The 18,557-nt window shown below is 50.2% G+C and overlaps 6 protein-coding genes across 6 annotated transcripts; 5 read left to right on the top strand and 1 right to left on the bottom strand.

The window, feature by feature from the left end:
• Positions 1-1,056: 1,056 nt before the first annotated feature.
• Positions 1,057-3,171, top strand: F5891DRAFT_1163280 (cytochrome P450; the record flags this gene model as incomplete). Its single annotated transcript, XM_041365314.1, has 12 exons — positions 1,057-1,189; positions 1,245-1,569; positions 1,617-1,765; positions 1,815-1,930; positions 1,981-2,018; positions 2,050-2,104; positions 2,156-2,345; positions 2,402-2,483; positions 2,536-2,661; positions 2,715-2,725; positions 2,778-2,907; positions 2,962-3,171. 12 exons carry the CDS (start codon positions 1,057-1,059, stop codon positions 3,041-3,043), a joined length of 1,437 nt encoding a protein of 478 aa, XP_041228402.1. The 3' UTR covers positions 3,044-3,171.
• Positions 3,172-5,552: 2,381 nt separating this feature from the next.
• On the top strand, positions 5,553-6,493 carry F5891DRAFT_130848 (uncharacterized protein). The gene is made up of 2 exons (XM_041370601.1): positions 5,553-5,592; positions 5,652-6,493. Exon 2 carries the CDS (start codon positions 5,657-5,659, stop codon positions 6,302-6,304), a length of 648 nt encoding a protein of 215 aa, XP_041228401.1. The 5' UTR covers positions 5,553-5,592; positions 5,652-5,656; the 3' UTR covers positions 6,305-6,493.
• Positions 6,329-9,332, bottom strand: F5891DRAFT_130842 (uncharacterized protein). Its single transcript, XM_041370600.1, has 2 exons — positions 9,204-9,332; positions 6,329-9,147 (listed from the first exon to the last, which is right to left on the bottom strand). The coding sequence occupies exon 2, from the start codon at positions 9,132-9,134 to the stop codon at positions 6,354-6,356; it is 2,781 nt and encodes a 926-aa protein (XP_041228400.1). The 5' UTR covers positions 9,135-9,147; positions 9,204-9,332; the 3' UTR covers positions 6,329-6,353.
• A 99-nt stretch (positions 9,333-9,431) lies between these two features.
• F5891DRAFT_1021344 (MIF4G like-domain-containing protein) lies at positions 9,432-12,866 on the top strand. The gene is made up of 13 exons (XM_041361174.1): positions 9,432-9,568; positions 9,619-9,710; positions 9,770-9,861; positions 9,910-10,096; positions 10,151-10,306; positions 10,359-10,514; positions 10,561-10,815; positions 10,868-11,083; positions 11,134-11,375; positions 11,430-11,614; positions 11,663-12,289; positions 12,342-12,601; positions 12,656-12,866. The coding sequence occupies exons 1-13, from the start codon at positions 9,502-9,504 to the stop codon at positions 12,785-12,787; spliced, it is 2,667 nt and encodes an 888-aa protein (XP_041228399.1). The 5' UTR covers positions 9,432-9,501; the 3' UTR covers positions 12,788-12,866.
• A 1,180-nt stretch (positions 12,867-14,046) lies between these two features.
• Positions 14,047-16,013, top strand: F5891DRAFT_1214050 (uncharacterized protein; the record flags this gene model as incomplete). Its single annotated transcript, XM_041369266.1, has 2 exons — positions 14,047-14,108; positions 14,168-16,013. The coding sequence occupies 2 exons, from the start codon at positions 14,047-14,049 to the stop codon at positions 16,011-16,013; spliced, it is 1,908 nt and encodes a 635-aa protein (XP_041228398.1).
• Positions 16,014-16,173: 160 nt separating this feature from the next.
• F5891DRAFT_1185952 (uncharacterized protein) lies at positions 16,174-18,081 on the top strand (the record flags this gene model as incomplete). Its single annotated transcript, XM_041366617.1, has 1 exon — positions 16,174-18,081. One exon carries the CDS (start codon positions 16,174-16,176, stop codon positions 18,079-18,081), a length of 1,908 nt encoding a protein of 635 aa, XP_041228397.1.
• Between the last annotated feature and the right edge of the window lie 476 nt (positions 18,082-18,557).

Below are 18,557 nucleotides of genomic sequence, written 5' to 3'. Positions count from 1 at the left end.
TTTACACAAGAACATAGCGAAACGTTTACCCCGCGGAACCAATGCGCTTCCGACGTGCGCTCCACTCGAATCCTTTTGATCTCCACTTTGGCCCAGGCATGTACTCTACTGGAGCACTGAGTGCTTAGCTTCTTCGACTGATGGTGTTCTTTCAGGTGACTGAGCGCCCCAACAATTTTCTCTTGCACCCTGACTCGGATATCAGTTCAGCCTCATTGTCATGGCGTTCAAGTTGTCTTGCTCTTTTTACGGCATTGTTGGCATTGGCTAGACCTTAATGTGAACGCAATATGTCAGCGGAGAAGAGGTCAGCACGAAATGCGCGTGTGTGAATCACTGCTCTGCACCAACACTCCATCGAGGTGCAAATTATCCGACAATGCGGCGCCTGCGTTCGGCCGATCAGAAGCATACTCAAGTTTTTTTTTCCCTCTCTGTTCAATGACCAACACCTCTGGCAGGCCTTACACATGGTGACCACTCTCAACAGCTCGCGGACAGATTTATCGTGTTGAGTCCAATATCTGACGGGCCTGATTTTTTATCTCTCAAGGTCGAACCACGGGGCCGCAAGCCTTGTTAACACATTGACAACACTCTAGTCAAAGTTTGTGTTTCAAGGAGCGTAGCACGTGACGATTGGTCTGATGATCTTGGACTCTATCACGGGAGAGTCAACAGTGTGCCGGGATAGAGTTCTACCTGTAAGTGCTAGCTATAACAGCCATGGTCACGGTGTCAGCCGCGACACGCGCAGCGGCGCGACCAATGGCTGTGGGTCACGTCGTATGTTGTGACCGTGAGATTTGCATCACACGCAAGTGGGTCGGATGGGTCGGATGGCCCGGATATTACAAGATCGAGATGACCTTGGGTTCGCCGTCCAAACAGCACCTGTAGTTAAGTATCTCTGGGAGTGATAGCCTGTATCATAACTAATCACTACTCCACAATTTTGCTCTCGAGTCGTTTGCCTTTTACTTGTAAACCATGCTAACACTCACCAATGTCGCTTGGCTTGTTCTAGGTCTTACTGGTGTCGGAGTGTATCTGACGATGCGAGCGTTCAACAAAAAGAATCCTGCACCTTATCCCCCTGGTCCCCTGGGGTGGCCTCTCATTGGGAATATCCAAGCCATCCCTCACATCAAGCCCTGGTTCACTTTTACGGAGTGGGGCAAGAAGTATGGTTGGTGCCTCTTTTTTTCTCCAAAAAATCATGTTTTTCAACCCCATGCGTGCAGGGGACATCGCGCATGTCGAGATTCTGGGTCAGCACATCATGGTGGTGAACTCTACCAGGACTGCAATAGAGATGCTGGACAAGAAGAGTAATGTGTACTCCGACCGCCCTGTCCGTCCCATGGCTGGCGAACTCTGTGGCTGGAAGCAGGCTTTACCTCTTCTCCCTTACGGTGACCGTTTTCGTCAGTACCGCAAGAACTTACACCACATCATTGGCAGCCGTGCCGCTTTGAAGATCTACCACCCGATCGAAGAGATTGAGACTCGCCGATTCCTTAAGCGTGTGTTTTTGAAACCTGACCAACTACGAGAACATATCCGACAGTTGGTATTATTTATCTTTGTATTGGGGTGATGTTGAATCTTTATAGGACCGCCGGCACCATCATTCTGCGCATCGCTTATGGTTACGAAGTGAAAGAGAACAATGATCCCTTCATTGACCTTGCAGAGCGTGCTGTGCACCAATTCTCGCGTTCGAGCACTCTTGGTGCCTTCATGGTTGATGATATGCCATTCTGTAAGCAATAGCATCTAATATTTGCCTCTGATCACCTTATCGTTTTTAGTGGCAAATGTCCCCGAATGGTTCCCCGGTGCTAGCTTCAAGCGCAAAGCGCGTGAGTGGTGTGAGACCCTCAATGAAATGGCTTCTGCACCCTACGAGTTTGTCAAGGATCAAATGGTGACTAATTCATAGTTATGCGCTCGTACGTTGAATTTTCAATTTTACAGGCGGCTGGCATCGCGCCGAAGTCTTTTACCTCCGATCTGTTGCAAGGTCGTATTTTATCTGCGGAAGAGGAATCACATTGTGAAGTGGTCTGCTTTATCCTTATACAGCGGTGGTGCCGACACGGTAGGTCCTTCCATACATATCTTAAATTGACATGCTTAAGAGCAATACTAGAGTGTTTCCTCGATTTACGCGATTTTTCTAGCTATGACACTTTTCCCTGATGTGCAGAAGAAAGCTCAGGACGAAATAGACGCTGTTGTTGGATCCGATCGTCTTCCATCCTTCGCCGATCGCGACTCCCTCCCCTACATCGAGGCGCTCACAAAAGAAATTCAACGCTGGAATGTTGTCAGCGCTGCTGGTACGCACATATCGTTTAACGTATTCTTTACTCACTGGGCGGTATCTCAACGGCAGGTTTCTCCCACCGTGTGACCGAGGACAACATCTATAACGGGTACTATATTCCAAAAGGTTCCCTCATTCTTGCTAACCTTTGGTTAGTGACCTTGTTTCTCCGTATTCGATATACTAACATAATTTAATGACAGGTTCATGCTCAACGACCCACTGAGATATCCCAACCCATCGCAATTCAGCCCTGAACGCTTCTTGGCCAATGATGGAAAGAAGCCTGAGACAGACCCTTACACAATTTGCTTCGGCTTTGGAAGACGGTAAGTACATGATTAGTTTTGAGTAGAATGCTATGTAACTCTCTACCTTGCAGTATCTGTCCAGGTATGCCCAATTCATAGAAGCGCCGGGGTGAACTATGACGTTACTTGCTTAGGTGTCCACCTCGCTGACGCCTCAGTTTGGTTATCCGCCGCGATGTCATTGGCCGTGTTTGATATCTCCAAGGTCGTCGAGAACGACGTTGAGATCACGCCTGAGATCGATCCCTCATCAGGTACAATCAGGTATGTTGTGCATCTTATCAAGTCCACCGCAGGTCTAAATAGATACACTTGTAGCCACCCCAAACCTTTCAAGTGTTCTATCAAGCCTCGCTCTGCGAAAGCCGTGGCGCTCATTCAGCAGGATGTTGACTATTAAGCGTGCGAAGATGACATCCCACAATAAGGTGGTCACTGTTTCTTCACAGCTGACGGCGGGATCTGTCATAGTTTGCACTTAAAATCACAGGATATGGTGTCACATCGCTATATTGTACATGTGTCATCGTGCTCCACTTTTTTTTACAATGCATGCTCTGGTATCAAAAACGTTCGCGATCTTCCTGACAATCAGCCTGTATAGCACTGCTTACTCAGTGGTCAGGAGCATATTCAGGTATTTAGGCTCTCTGTTCAACGTAACGGACTGACATCTGGCAGGTATTGATAGCGACTACTCTCAATTACTTCCCAAATAACTCGTGGATAGACTTCTCGTGCTGAGTCCCAGCCATGAACGTTGGAGGGCGCACGGATCTAGCACGTACTCGCCTGATGACTGGGACTTTGTTTCGACTGAAGGTCTCTTTCTATGGATGATCTGACAGAGCGAATGAGTGAAAATCGGCTTCAGCGAGTTCGTCGCTATTCCAAGTCCTTTCCTTCTGGTAGCGCATCTCCACTGTCTTTCGTCTCGACACGAGCTCTAAGCAATGCAACCCAGGCATCAACGGTCCCTGGATGACTGTAGTGTTGACGAAGAACAGAATTCACACCTGGATATTGACACCTGGGATATAATATGCGATGGCGTTGGACTGCACGCTCCGGAAGAACGACCACATTTTGAGGGTCAGCGGAGAGGGGGAAAAATCTTAAGCGCCGTGGAAGTGGTCCCAGATATACATGACGAGTGCAGCCCATCCAGGACATGCTGCAACGATGAGTCAAAAAGGAATGTCAACTTTCTGCATGCTAAGGGAGCATGCCATGCAGAGGGCTGTGTCTCTGGTGGCTTCAGTGGACCTCCATATGTGTCTAGGTCAGACACGACGCATGCACCGGAAAGTAACAAGGATCAATTGCGTGTGGTAGACCAGTACGTCGGTCAAATCGAAAGGCGAGGAGTTCCACGTCAAGATTTTGACAGCTCGCATCCCCGACGATGTGATCATCACCTGGAGGATCTCCGCCAGTTCCGATGCGAGTTCGGAATTTTTGCTTCTTTTTTTGCGGAAGGGGAGCAGCGGGTGAGCTTGAACCCAGAGAGAGAAACCTGGCCATCCACAGGTAAAGCCGTAGCCAAAACATGAAGTTCCGGAGGCTGAGATATAGACTTGAGCCCTCCTTCTGCTTTAGTAGCACGCGATGGACCTTTGGATGAAGAGGCTTTCGTCGTCGGCCCTCACAAGGTTTTTTGCGGAAGCGACTCTCCGGCAGCAGCAGCACGACGACGACGACCTCGCAGTTGCTCACCTCCCCGCTGCAACCGCGTGTTTGCTGTTGGTGTTATCGTATAGTCAAGGTCATCATCCACGTTGCCCTCGATCTCAACCAGCCTTCCACTTCTTGATTGCTGCATCGTACCATACCCTCGTTCACCTCCCGACATGGAAACGTGTACGGGGGTGATACGGACCGGTGGTCCAGCCAAATGAATGAGAAGCCTTACAGGATTGCTGTCTTGGACCCTCAGGCCTGTTGCTTGGCATTGCGCCTTCTCCAGGACTCTCTCTCTGGCTCGAGCTTAGGTTTGTTCCCTCATAAAAGCGTTCCTTCAGGTCATCTCCAAGTCCAAGTATCATCCCACTGTGCTGCGAACACCAGCCGATTAACTGACAGTATTTCGAATTGTATTGTCATTCCTGTTTTATGAGATAGAGTACACACTAATATTAGTTCGCATGACAATCATTTACTGTACATGAATCGACGTATCACACTACCGCCTCAGACCTGCATAAATGACAGTGATTAGCATGCGGAACAACTTGGTCACAATAATAAACAGAAGTCGGTCAAAATAACTATAACTGCAACAGAGGTCTTCGCTTGGAACGCCTCTCCCTCGCCCATTTGCACCTCCCCTCAAAACGACGAGAAGCACAGAGCAAAAGAGTGGCTGGATGCATTTGCATCCCCATGCTCCCATGATGTAAGATTCATCCTACCGGCCGACTTGGATAGAAATGACACCCACTTGGTACAGGCGCAGAACATTAATAGATCAGGCGGTAACAGTTACATAGCATACATCTGTGAAAGCAGGAAGCAATAATCAGCGATACAGCTTAACATTGATGAATAAAGAAATGAGAAGCATCGATCAAATAACTATAACCTCACGTATCACTGCGCAGAAGCGCCCACTTCTGCACCTGTATGTGCAGGCAGCCTCAATACGAGCCCACCTGCTAGGCGATGAAGGGACTGGATTGTAAGTCCCTGCGCTCGTGGAAGGTAGGGTATCATCATGTCGATGCCCTCTTTTCACATGGAACAAATGAGAGGAAGAAATCCTACTCACCAGTGTCGATCGGTACATGAGGGATCACAATGAGATCAACCAAGAAAAAAATGGTTAAAAGGCGTTTTTATTTGTTCTTGTTGTGCAAAGACTTTCATATTCAACAGGGACAAACAACCGCTAGCTCAACTTGAAAGCATTTACCAATTTAGAAATTTGGACAGCATTGAGGCCCAGGTGAGGTCCGTTTGGGTGCTCCCGTGCATAGTATCTCAGTGCTAATAAACTTTATTACACATAGGTGTTATGTCCACCTCTACTGTATTTCGGACATCGACACTCTCGTGTCACCGAATACTACATCCATGCTACAAAGTCGAGATGCTCAAGTCTCTCTGGTCTCCAAAATTCTCCTTTGTGCGGACGTATGCCTCGGCTGGCCCAGCACGCCGCACTGGTGATGATAAAATACCCTTTCGGGTCGTCCGCCTCGTACATCCCGAAACGGGTAAACTTGAACCCCCAACTCGACTATCTGACGTTCTCGAATCTGTGGACCTGAAGGCTTTTCGGGTGGAATTAGTTACGGAGGAGCCAGAGCCTATCGTAAAAATCGTGGACAGACGCGACTCATATCAGAAGTGGAAGGAACAGAAGAAGGCGTTCAGGAAGAGCGCGAAAGCAGGAGAGCAGAAGGAGATACAGATCACTTGGGGCGTCGATGATGGAGATTTGAAGCACAAGATCACAAAGGCACGTGCAGAGTTGGAGAAGGGATACCGAGTCGATATCGTCATCTCACCGAGGAAAGGTCAGAAATTGCCCAAGCCCGATGAAATGGCAGCTCGCGTATCGGAGATCGCGTCGATGCTGTTGGACATTGCAAAGGAGTGGAAAGCACGCGACGTTCAGAAAACTACTGCTGTCATGTCGTTCCAAAAAACGCCATCATGACAAGGAGATGTATAGTTCCTAGTTGTGGGCGGATAGATATTATACACATTTATCGTACTTTTCCTCCATTCTGCAACTTCCGTCTCCATCTGTGCTTCCACCGATACCTCCTACCGAGTGCCCTCCATACCGTGCGCCGAACAGGTAGACCACGCGTCTTCAGTGTCCGTAGCGCATGTGGTCGGAACGGAGACCTACGCGACTTTGGGAATGCAAATGGCTGCTCATTAAGCTCAGGTCGATGTCGATGTTCCTCGAAGCCATAGGGCCACTGCCCGACGAACAAGTGTTTGAAGCCTGAAGGAACCTTGAAGCCAAGAGCATGCATTTCCTTCACAATTCTATTTAGGAAGGGATTCCAGTTTCTGGGCCTCACGCCTAGCCTAGAGAACTGGACATTTCCAAGGGTAACCTTGCGTCGCCAGTGCGCAGGGGTTGTACGACTTGACCGCTGAAAAGTCCTAGGTTGCCGACCGAACATCTCAAGGGCAGCATTGAAGAAACGGGCGTCTGGGCGAGGAGGATTGAGAGTAGCTTTGTCCACATTCTGCAGCTCAGACAAGCCATTGCAGACAGCTATTCCAGCACGGCACATGATTCGATACAGCGTTGCACTCATGCGTAGCGCAAGGGTACGACGAGATCTGTGTTTGCGAGCGGCCGCACTTTGAGCGAGCACATAACTCGCCCAACCTCGCACTTTGTTGCTTCCAAACTTGGGAGCCCAGTCATCTATGGTTGGCCTAGAGGTGTAGCGCAGCTCAAGACCGCGCCGCGCTTCAGCACCATAACATTGTAGCATTATCGTGTACGCTTGGATGGGCAAGCACCAAGGCTTCACAGGATTGCCGTCAATTCCAATAGCACCCGTCAAGCTTGCACGCTCGGCTTGCTTTGCAAGCAACCACACGCGCTCCGCGAGCCCTGTTCTCCCGGCTTTGCAAAGAGCATTGAGGACAGCGACGAAAAACCACGGCCCGAGGGAGACAGCGCGCACGAGACGCATCTGACGGGTTCGCATCCGTACAAGAACCAGTTGCTCGTCCGTAACAGAGCCCCATGATGGGTGGTCAATGATAGACAGCTCGGGAAGAACACGGAAAAGGATGTCAGCGATGACATCGGGGTTCCCTGTGGCTGTAAGATGCTGGATATAGCTCGTGAGTGTGAACGCGTTGGCCTTGAGTGGTTTCTCCAACGTTGGTAGACCATCCTTGCGATGTTTCAAGGTGACCGCCCACTTGGACTCTGCTCCATTCGGCCCATTAGGAGCGACCACCAGTGATGGTGGCGGCTGTATCGTGATGGCATGCTGACTGTTCTCCGTAAGCCCACGTAGTCGTTCGAGGGCGAACTCGGTAAGGTCGTTCCGTCTCAACAAGGAGCCGGACCTGATAATCACATTGTATGCTGTGACGTCTGGCCTTAAAGGTGGTTTGCGCTTGTGTTCCATGTGATGTAGCAGTCTTTTTGCAAGAGGGATGGATTGTCGATGACGCAATGCGTAGTGTAAGAGGGCGTTATAGGACTCAAGGCTAAGCGGAGGCATGATGCCAAATTGTTCCGGGCGGGCACCTTTGGATGAACTTGAGAGGTCCTTTGCCAGTCGCAGAATAACATGATGGGTATACTCGTAAGATTGTACCCGTGTTCCCTTGCCGAACTCTGTAACCCATATTTTGTCTGGATCTTTGGGCACTGAATAAAGGGCGCGTATCACGGAGGATACATCCGTGTAAGGAAGTGATCGCGCATCAAGAAGGCTGGCAATATTACAAAGGGCTTGGAGAGCTGCTTCACGTCGTGGCCGATTAGACTCTTCTGCTGGATCAAGCATGATTTCTTTCTGCGCTTTGGAGAGTATCACCTTCAGCATGCGTTGTGAAGGGGGGCTGCCGTATAGTGATCCAAGTCCATGCCGAGTTGGAAGCGCCTGAGTCCATGCTCCCCCCTGTTCTCGTACTTGGGTGGCTGCTCGCTTCATCTCCCAGTCTTTGACCAGCAGTACAAACAACAGCGACGCGACGATAATTTCGCCCTGAACGAGACAAATATTGATGATGAACTGATAGGTGTTCTCATAACAGCGTTGTCGATGCTGTCGTGCATGGAGAAGAAGCTGAAGAGCGAGGCGCGTGCCTTGGTTTTCGACCTGCTTCGGTTTAATACACAACGGGTCTCGCTGTGAGGGTCTTCGAGCCTGTAATAATTTGCCATCGTTGGCTCTTTCGGTTTGACACCGAATGACTGCGTGCAACGTAGAAGCGCGGATATGAGTTCCGTCTTGCATGAGCTGCTCTGCAAGTTTACATGCTCTCAATGACATGCGTTGGCGTACGAAATGGTGCAATAAACAATGGGCCGACAGAGCTGGTGAGACGGGTTGACCAAAGTCGATAGGTTCGTAGTCGAGTTTTGGTATGAGCAAGCCCCCGCCCTTATCAGTAGAAGGCTGCGGGGGAAGGTTGGAACGGCGCAGAGAGTTGACAATGAACGATGCGTCGGCAGTAGCACCATTCGCGCAAGATATTCGAACGGCACGGGCTGCGGCAAGGGATATTTCGAAAGCTGTTGCAGGCGAATATGGGGATGCAGGGTCACCAGCCTCTTTGGTATCATTATGAGAGGTGCGGAGAAGTAGACGTGCTTGTGGCGGAGAAAAATATTTGCAAGAAAGTGAAAATGGTTTATGTAGGGGTGAGTTCGGTCGATGAGGTTGAACAACCTTTGACGGGGGACGAATGCAAGAGGACAATCCTCTTATAGGGAGGGACGCATGTCTTGTATGAGATCGAATGCTATAGGCGGCTTGTGACCAAATCCATTGCATGTGTCTCTCATGCCTACCAGCATATTTAAGTCAGACATCTTAGTATGCACATGATGCTTCGACACTCACCAGTTTGCCTAAAGGCAGTGGTATCGATTGACTGAGTAATTGCAGACTATTCCACAGCCTTTTCGTAAAAAATTGGCTGGGTTTTGCGGACAACGTTGTCAGTGCTCAGCGTCACTTTGATGTTCCCGGTCGTACACTTGAAGGTTTTAAGTTATAACCAAGAAAGGCAACTTCCGATTCACGTGACAAATTTGGGGAAATTTGGAAGAAATAAAATTCAAAGGTCAGCGTCTATTAACTTACCAGACGGCGACGTCCAAAGAATCGCAGAACACAGTTGCTAATTTTTGGCTGAAACATGAGCTACGATAGATCACACTACGACAGACCTCATCGTGGGGGCGGAAATCGTCGACGCTACAAAGGTGAGGCATGTCGTGAATCAACAAACAACTTGAACCAATATGTGGACCAGACGATTATGATGCGCACGACAGGCGAACCCGGGATTCCTTCGAATCACCTGAGCAGATCCTCAAGAATACAATCATAAAACTGGGAGAAGTGGTAAGTCCCGTCTCACACCAAAGGTTGTTGTCACCGACACTCATGGCTGGCTGTTTCAGGACCCCATTCAAGAACTCCCGCGGCTAGCGAAACAAATCCGCGAACAAGTACCACTTTCGGTCCCAGTCATATCTGAGGGTATTCGGATAGCGTGAATGCATTACCCCTTCCTTTTCGAATTTCGCTGACGAGGACTCAGTGTGACTGAACAACCGTACAAAATCCCCTACTACGCAGCTCTTCTCCGCCTCTTACACGATCCAACTGAAGGTGAAAATGCCGAATCTTCCACAAGTTCGTCTCTTGGCAAGCAGGTCCTGGAAGATTTTTGGAAGGGCTTCCAGGGATACCTAGACAAGCTTGCATGGAGAGATGTTCGACTATGTGTAAGCATTGTTTCCAGACCTCAGAGTGTAACACCTCTCATTTGTGATGCATAGATTCACTTTTTTGCGCACTTGACAGTGGCTCAAGTCATCTCCATCGAATCCATGTCTGCACTCCTCCAGTCATTCGCTGCTGTCCTCGACGAGTTTGGTGTTTCCTATGGACGCGGCCGAAACGCAGCTCTGTGTGCTATTGAGGGCTTAATAATTGTGCGCCATTTTCTTTGGAATATGACAAGCACTCCAGTAACTCTTTTCGCAGAGCGGTGCAGTAATGGCAAAGAGCTCATCTTCCAACACTACTGAGATAATCAAGACCGTCCAAAATTACAATGATTCTATCTACGCACCCAAGCTGCTTGTCCAGCCTGCAATGAGTTTGTTTACGGAATCCAGGTCTTTGGAGAACGCTGATGAGGTTCGCTTTTCATTGTACATTGGAATGTAACTAATCTGGTATGAAGGTCATTGATACGGGACTCTTCGTGCTGAAAGCTCTTGACTCCTTTGAATTTGTAGAAGCGTCTGAGAGCTTCCCGCAGCCCTACCTCGATTTCCCGGATTTAGATCCCACAGTGTCTGCTCCTTTCGAGTTGCCCGCAATACTGGTGCCGCCTGAGGTCATTGAACTTGACGGGTTGGCTACAGATGCTGGCGAAGACGCCCAGGTCAAGAAAGAAGACTGGCCACAGTATTTCTTTCACTTGTTCGACAACGATGTAGGTGTTCCTTTTCCCAGGACTTATAACGTCTTAACACGCATGAACTTAGACGACCCCAGACTCTGCCACGCCCGCTGGATTCCTAGTGCGGTCTCAAATCCTCGATACGATTGACATATTTGAGATCAATCGCAAAGAATGTGCCCGTCTCCTTCTCGAGTATCCAAAATGGTGTGTCCCTGGTACATTCAAGCCAAAACCTGGGGCTCCTGAGCCTGAATTTGAGTCTGGGAAGAATTGGCAGTTGGAGAGCACTGTCATAGAGGTACAGCCCAGTTTGTCTTTGTTTCCGTATTGTCTGACTCACTTCATTAGGCCATCTTGGGCTCTCTTTATCTCCTCCCAGAATCGACGCATAAAACAGTCTACCACATTGCCCTGATTACCGAGCTGTGCAAGCTCTCGCCGTCAACTGTCGGCCCTGCCGTCGGAAAATCAATACGCAGGTTGTACACTGCTCTTGGGGACGGCTTTGATGTGGAGAACGCTCGACGCTTTGCAGAGTGGTTCGCGGTGCACATGAGCAACTTCGGTTTCCAATGGGTATGGAAAGAATGGTCAACGCTTCGCAAATCATCCTGCATGAGTCGAATACTGAAACGTTCTCGCAGGTTACCCGACTTGGAGCTCTCAGAGCAGCACCCTAAGCGCACCTTCATGCGCCGAGCACTGGAGTTCGAGATACGGTTGTCGTACCATGACCGAGTATTGAAGACTTTGCCGGAGCCTATGCAGAACGACACCACCGTCATTTCTGATCAGACTCCAGGACCGGCTTTCGAATATGAAGACCCAAGTATGCTCCTTTACTTCGTGCATCCTTGTCATTAACGTTTGTCTATAGCTCATCCACACTACGATACTGCCCAATCAATCCTTTCCCTTCTGCGTGGACGCTCTAAAGCCAACGAAGTGCTGTCGCACATTGAGTCACTGAAGACCACTCTGGAGTCCTCAGGGACTCACTTACACGTAGACAACACTATTCGGTCGATCTCGATTCATTGCCTGCTCTCTATCGGCTCACGATCCTTCTCGCATCTCCTCAACGCAATTGAGCGTTACCTGCCGCTCCTGCGAGGACTCGCCGGCACTGACGCAGAGTCCAAACAGGATATTCTCAGTGCTGTCGCGTCGTTTTGGCGCCTGAATCGACAGATGGTGAATATTGTGTTTGACAAGCTCATGCAGTACCAGATCGTCGACCCCACGGATGTGGTTGGCTGGACGTTTGAGAATGTTGGAGGGGATGCGCATATTAGTGGGATGCGACCGATGAGCCTGAGCGCATTTGAATGGGACTTGTTGAAAGGCGCGTTAGACAAGGCGAATGGAAGAGTCATGGTCGCCAGGAGGAAGGTCGCCGCGCTAAGAAAGGAACACGACGATAGCGTTGCGCGGGTGAAGGCGAGTGTTGGTGCAGACGTTGGATCCATCGAGATGGATGCGGATGTGAAGCCTTTCAAGCAAGGTACTCCTCAGCAAGCTATGATATTTGATTCTGGCTGACCAGATCGTCTCAGATGACTCTGCTTCAGAGAACCCTCAGTTGACGGTGGCACTCAAGGCATTCGCAAGCCTCACCCGCGAGCAGAAGGGGGCTTTGGCACGAACGATCGAAGGCTTTGTATCGTGCTTGGCGCCATCCCCATCTGCAGGGCGCCAAAATCCTTATGCTGAGACAGTGATTACAGAGCAAGCTTGGGAAGTACGAGCTACATGGAGCGCAGACGAATGGAACACGTGGGAAACGTGGGGTTGGTACCGACACTTTTGCAGAACGGCAAGTATTCCCGAAAGCGTGGTGTTCATAGGCTGATAATTTTATTTGGCACAGTACTCTCCCTACTTGCGAAACTACCAAGAGACGTTGGGTACAGTTGGGTTTGCCAAGATCGAAGGCTCGACGAGTCCTGCTGCTAAGCTGATGAAAAAGACTTGGGGTATGGCGACTGGTCAAGAATCATAATGACTTTCGTTCCTTGGTGTTGTTCATATGTGCACACGTGTATACAGCATTATTATCGTAAGAAAATGTCTTCATCGTAGCAGCGTCAGGTCGCGCCGGTCTCTGGCTCCCGGTGAACTAGCAGGTTACGCAAACACTTGCGTAGTAAGGCACGATGGCGATAGAGTTGAACAGTGCAGCACCTTGAGAGACGAATATGGATTTCGACATCTCGTCACACGGGACAGCGCAGGGAGACGAGGTACAGCTATGGACCTGAGTGGGGCGCGTGCAATGATCCTTGTTCCAAGAACATCCTGGAGATCAGGCAACATAGCCCTCATATGCTGGTTGCTCCGCTTCAGGGGTCGTGGATCTCTCACTGAGCCCTGCCACTGGCAGCTGAGCGCGCCAAGGACAGGAACTCAATCTTGTTTTCGATTAAAAGTTCACGTGACCTCTCGCTAAGCCGAGGCCAATCGCAAACTGCTTACATGAGACGCGGTTGCAACAAAAAACATATAGGTATGCGTATGGTACGCGCGTACGAATGACTGATAGAGTGTTTTTTTAATGCTTTGATTTTCCCTACTAGCTTAGATGGCGTTGATATGAAACAACCCCTCCACGCTTCTTCCGTCGACATCCTCCTACACTCGTCACTCAAGGCGGCCAACCTGCCCCCTACCTTAGGTCGTATTCTTGAATCTTCCTTCTCCAACTCATACATCCTCTCCTTCCGTACACTGTATATTTCTCGACACAAGTTTACACTCCACAATAGATGTCACTTCAAGTTCCACCAACCGCCGCGTCACGCATCGAGAACTCTGCTTGAGCTAAGTATGTGAGCTAGCAGGAGGGGTTGATCGTACCATAGTTTCCTGAGGCTTCGGGTGGCGCAAATTGCTGCTTACTACTGTCAATTTACAGTCGTTTGGAATCCAATGATCCATGTCGGCTGCTATCGACATCCGAGGGAGGAAACTGTTAGTGCAGGAGGATCTTAGGCACCAGTGCAAGAATGACTCGAGCGACCCATGCGGTGCTTGGCTTCATGAATTTGCGCATGTTAACATTGATCCATTCGCTAGCTATCAGCATCCGAGTCAGCCACAACTTTTACATGCGCGCCCTGAAGCACAAAAGTTGAAGGCCCAACAGACAAACAAGCTCAGAAAAGGTCCCGTTATATTCGTGGGTACCTTGCATTGTGTTGGTTATATAGTGCGATCAGTTTCTTGTCGGCCTGATCTTGCAGTTCCAATCGCTCCCCACTAATGAGTTTTTATACTGCTGACGAACCTGCAGACGGCCTCTTGGCACAGGCTGGCATAAATTGGTGAGTGAATTGGAAGGATTTCTCAGCGGGGCATTCTCAAATCTTAATCCATAATCAAGGTCGCCTCACCAACAGACTTGGGCAAATCCCCAGTTTCTAACTACTGTCAGGGCTACGTCTAATTCCAGCTGTTATACAGCACCGCTCACTCCTACGCGCTCTGTTGTCCCTGGACAACCTGTTCTGCAATACACCATTGAGCGCCAGCAATTAGAGAGACCACCATCTGGTCAACATCCGGAACCAAATTTGCAGTTTCCAACCAATGCTCCCGCGGTTCCACGCGGTGAATCATACGCCCAGCGCCTGTATGCCAGCTCGTTTAGCGAGCAGTTCAAAGTCCAGACCCAGCAGCAGCCCCTCTTTTCTGGACTTGGAGAATGTCCAGGTAACCAAGTTCCGGCTGGCCCACGGGCTCCTTATGATGCCAGAACATCTCTTCTGCCGAATACGGGTCATAACGACAATCCTCAAACTGCTTCAGCCCTTGATTTCTACTATGGTACTGTTTCAAAACTTGATCCTGAGTCACCGGTACCTGACCCAGGCACCAATTCCTCAGGAGCTCCACGCCCCCAGTCAGCCACAGGTTCCGCTCCAAGTTTGGCCCATTCCTCAGTTCCCATTCAGGCAGCCCACGGCCTGCAATCATCCACTAGGCGTAGCCCAGTTACAGTGGATATCTCCGACGGGTCTCTACCATCGCCAGCTGCTGATCCCCGATGGCCAAGTCAGGCGGGGTTGCACAGTAGGAGCCCATCCAGTACAATGCATGCGATACCAGGCAGGTCGACATCATCAGACCTCCCTCTGCGGCCTGAGAGCGTGAACAGTGTTATAGCTTCACCTGTTCCACCGGAGACATTCCCAAGGGTGTTTAGCCCATATTCGGAGGATTATCCAACAGGTCCAGCTTACGTGGCTGTGACTACTTCTAACCTGGAGTCCATGACTCCGCCTAGTGATCCCTTGCCTGCACCTACACAGATTGAGAGCCTTGATGTCGGTGGTTCCGAAGAAGTACCGTTATATTCCCTCGTTGACGAGGAACCTCCTCCCCCAGACTTCGACGAGTCGCAATCCATGTGCGGCATGACCAAGGCGAGCATGTATTATGCTGAATCGCCCATAGTGCTACCACGTCCTGCTGTGTCCTCACCACACGAGTCCGATGCTGTACCTGGGGCCGTACCTTCATCAAGTGCAGATACTCCCTCATTCATTGGGGCTCCTCACACACTTTCTCCAGCACCACTTTTGGGATCTCCGCGAACCTCGCTGGCTATGCCAGACGTAATGTCATACCCTACGGGGAGAGTACCGGAGGATGTTAAGGAGAAATTGTATGGTTACTTTGCAAAGGACTTGATGCCTGACAAGTCATTATCGCACCCGTCCATGGAGGCTTCATCGTCATCTCGCACACAATTCCGACCGGTAGTTTCAAACAGGCAACCTAGGTATAACACCATTCCTCAGGACATGCCACATCCTCCTATTTCTCCAGCGGTCCCGCCACTCAATGACGCCTCTGCGGAGGCCTTTTCTACAGCACCATTGCGTGCTCTTCCACCGAGGCGTCCTGTAGCTGCTTCACCAGCACCCATCGCAACAGCACCATTATCTACTCTTCCACTGAGACGTCCTGGAACTTCTACACCAGCATCAATCACAGCAGCGCCATTGCGTGCTCTTTCACCGAGGCATCCTGTACCTTCTACACCAGCACCCATTACAGCAGCACCATTGCCTGCTCCTCCACCGAGGCATCCTGCTCTTCCACCGAGGCGTCCTGTAGCGTCTACACCTAGCGCCCGTCGTAACTTTCACACCTTCACCCACGATGCCTGCGCGTCCTCAGACATTAAACCCAAGGTCATCACATATGAATCCGGGCAACCTTAGACCAGCAACTTCATCGCCTCTTCGACCCAGTAGCAGCCACCAATCAACACACCTACCTCTTCCTCCCGGCGTCAGGAGAGGGCCCACATTCCCTCTTTCATCAGCGGGTACTGTAGCTTCTACACCAGCGCCCGTCACAGCTTTCATACCTTCACCCGCGATGGCTGCACGTCCTCATACATTAAACCCAAGGCATCCGGTCAACTTTAGACCAGCAAGCTCCTTGCCTCTTCAACCCGGTAGCAGCTACCAATCAACACACCTACCTCTTCCTCCCGGAGTCAGGAGAGGGCCCACATTCCCTCCTTCATCGGCGGGTACTGTAGCTTCTACATCAGCGCCCGTCACAGCTTTCACACCTTCACCCGCGATGGCTGCACGTCCTCATACATTAAACCCAAGACATCCGGTCAAATTTAGACCAGCAAGTTCCTTGCCTGTTCAACCCGGTAGCAGCCACCAACCAACGCACCTACCCCTTCCTCCCAGAGTCAGGGCAGGGTCCACATCCCCTCCTTCATCAGCAGGTATCTCACCCTCTATGACTGCTTCTGCTGGAATGACCTCGCAGACTTCACCTCTTCCTTCCCGTCCCTTCTCCCAGCATTCTCAGGGCCCATCTGCATCATCCATACTGTCAACCGATGGCCGTTACGCAGAGTTCATACCCCAGCTATCTCCGCATGTATCACCAACACGGCAAGGACAGGTTCCTTACCAGTTAACGCCCGAAAGTTTCCAATCACAGGCCTCACAGCCGCCCCATCCACAGCATGCAAGGGCACTAACTACACCTGCTAAACCAGTTCATTCTAGCAGGGGACTTGGTAAAAATATTGCAGCAGGTGTTCTTGGTCTGCTCGGTGGGGTTGTGCTCGCTGAGGCCGCCGGCGATGATGATATTGTTGATGATATCACTGAAATTATGGATGACATGACGATTGGAAACTTTGCAGATGATCAGTCCGACCCCGATATGGACACTAATAATAATCAAGGGAGCGGATCTGACTCTACGGGCATTCAAGGAGACCAGACGTCTCCTGGGGATGCCTCCAACGTAACAGACTATCAAGGAGACCAGACGTTTACCGAGGACTTCTTTGACCCTACGGCAAACATCCAAGTAGACCAGTCATTTTCCGGAGTCTCTTTTGACACGCAGTACTACGGAGACCAGACAGTCACTGAGGACTTCTTTGATCCTACGGTGAACATTCAAGTAGACCAGACGTTTGACGGGGTCTCATTTGACGCACCATACTACCAAGGAGACCTGATAGTCACCGAGGACTTCTTTGATCCTACGGCGAACATTCAAGTAGACCAGACGTTTAACGAGGTCTCATTTGACGCACCGTACTACCAAGGAGACCAGACATTTACCGAGGACTTCGTTGATCCTACGGCGAACATTCAAGTAGACCAGGCGTTTGACGAGGTCTCATTTGACGCATCATACTGCCAAGGAGACCAGACATTTACCGAGAACTTTTTTGATCCTACGGCGAGCATTCAAGTAGACCAGAAGTTTGACGGGGTCTCCTTTGACGCGCCATACTATCAAGGAGACCAGCTGTTCACTGGCGACCCCTCCGGCCAAATATGGGTCGTGTCTAATCAGACCATAGGAAATGGAGTAGACCCCAATCAATCTCAAGGACTCCACCACACATCCCCACAAAGCTCTCATACATCCCACACCCAGAACCCGCATATGAATTATGGTGCTCACCCCTCCTTTGGGACCGCCGCTCATACTACACACTCGCAGGGACCGCCAATACCAGCCCATCATGTTGTGAACCATGGTCACGGCACCGCCCCTCACCATGCTCATTCGCCCCAATCCCAGGCGGGATCCTCCGTCCATCCCGCACAACATCACGCTCAGGGAAACTTGCAACAGAATCACACTGGTCAACAGAATCACACTGGCCAACATAATCACACTGATCATCATCATAGTCATCATAGTCATGGTCTAAGCAAGACTATGAAATTAGTCAAGGACACGTTGATTACTGGTAGTGCTCTCGCAGTGCTTGTAGGGAATGGGGGTGGATGATCCTCATAATTGCAAGCCCTTCAGTTATCAATCGCATGCTATTCACATGCGTTAAAGTTGATTATGCATTAAGTTGGTCTAAATACATATCGCGTATACTACATAGTAGCGCTTTTCAATCTCGTTATCATTAGGCAGCTTTTCACCCACTTTCGCATTCGAAAGTTTTTCTCTTGGTGGGCCGTCAGACATCAGTCGCACCCTTGAGTCAATACTAGCATACTGATTAGCATCGGCTTCAGGTCGTCAGTCCTCGTTGCTTCCATCGACATCAATGAGTCCGATGGATCTCTTGTTGTGTGCTGGTGCTGCCACCTGCAGCTAGCTAAACCAGAAATGCTGACGTTATGATAGAGCTCAGCGTGGCGCTGGCTTCCATACTTTGTGCACTAGTTACCCTACCAAAGCGACACTTTACTGCATTTGTTTAGGGCCAGCCGCAGGTACACCCTCGCCCGCCGATTCAGATGACAATG

The sequence above is a fragment of the Suillus fuscotomentosus genome (assembly GCF_016647785.1).
Source record: "Suillus fuscotomentosus strain FC203 chromosome Unknown F5891scaffold_15, whole genome shotgun sequence".
NCBI classification, from domain to species: Eukaryota; Fungi; Basidiomycota; class Agaricomycetes; order Boletales; family Suillaceae; genus Suillus; species Suillus fuscotomentosus.
This window is presented reverse-complemented; position numbering and strand designations above follow the sequence as displayed.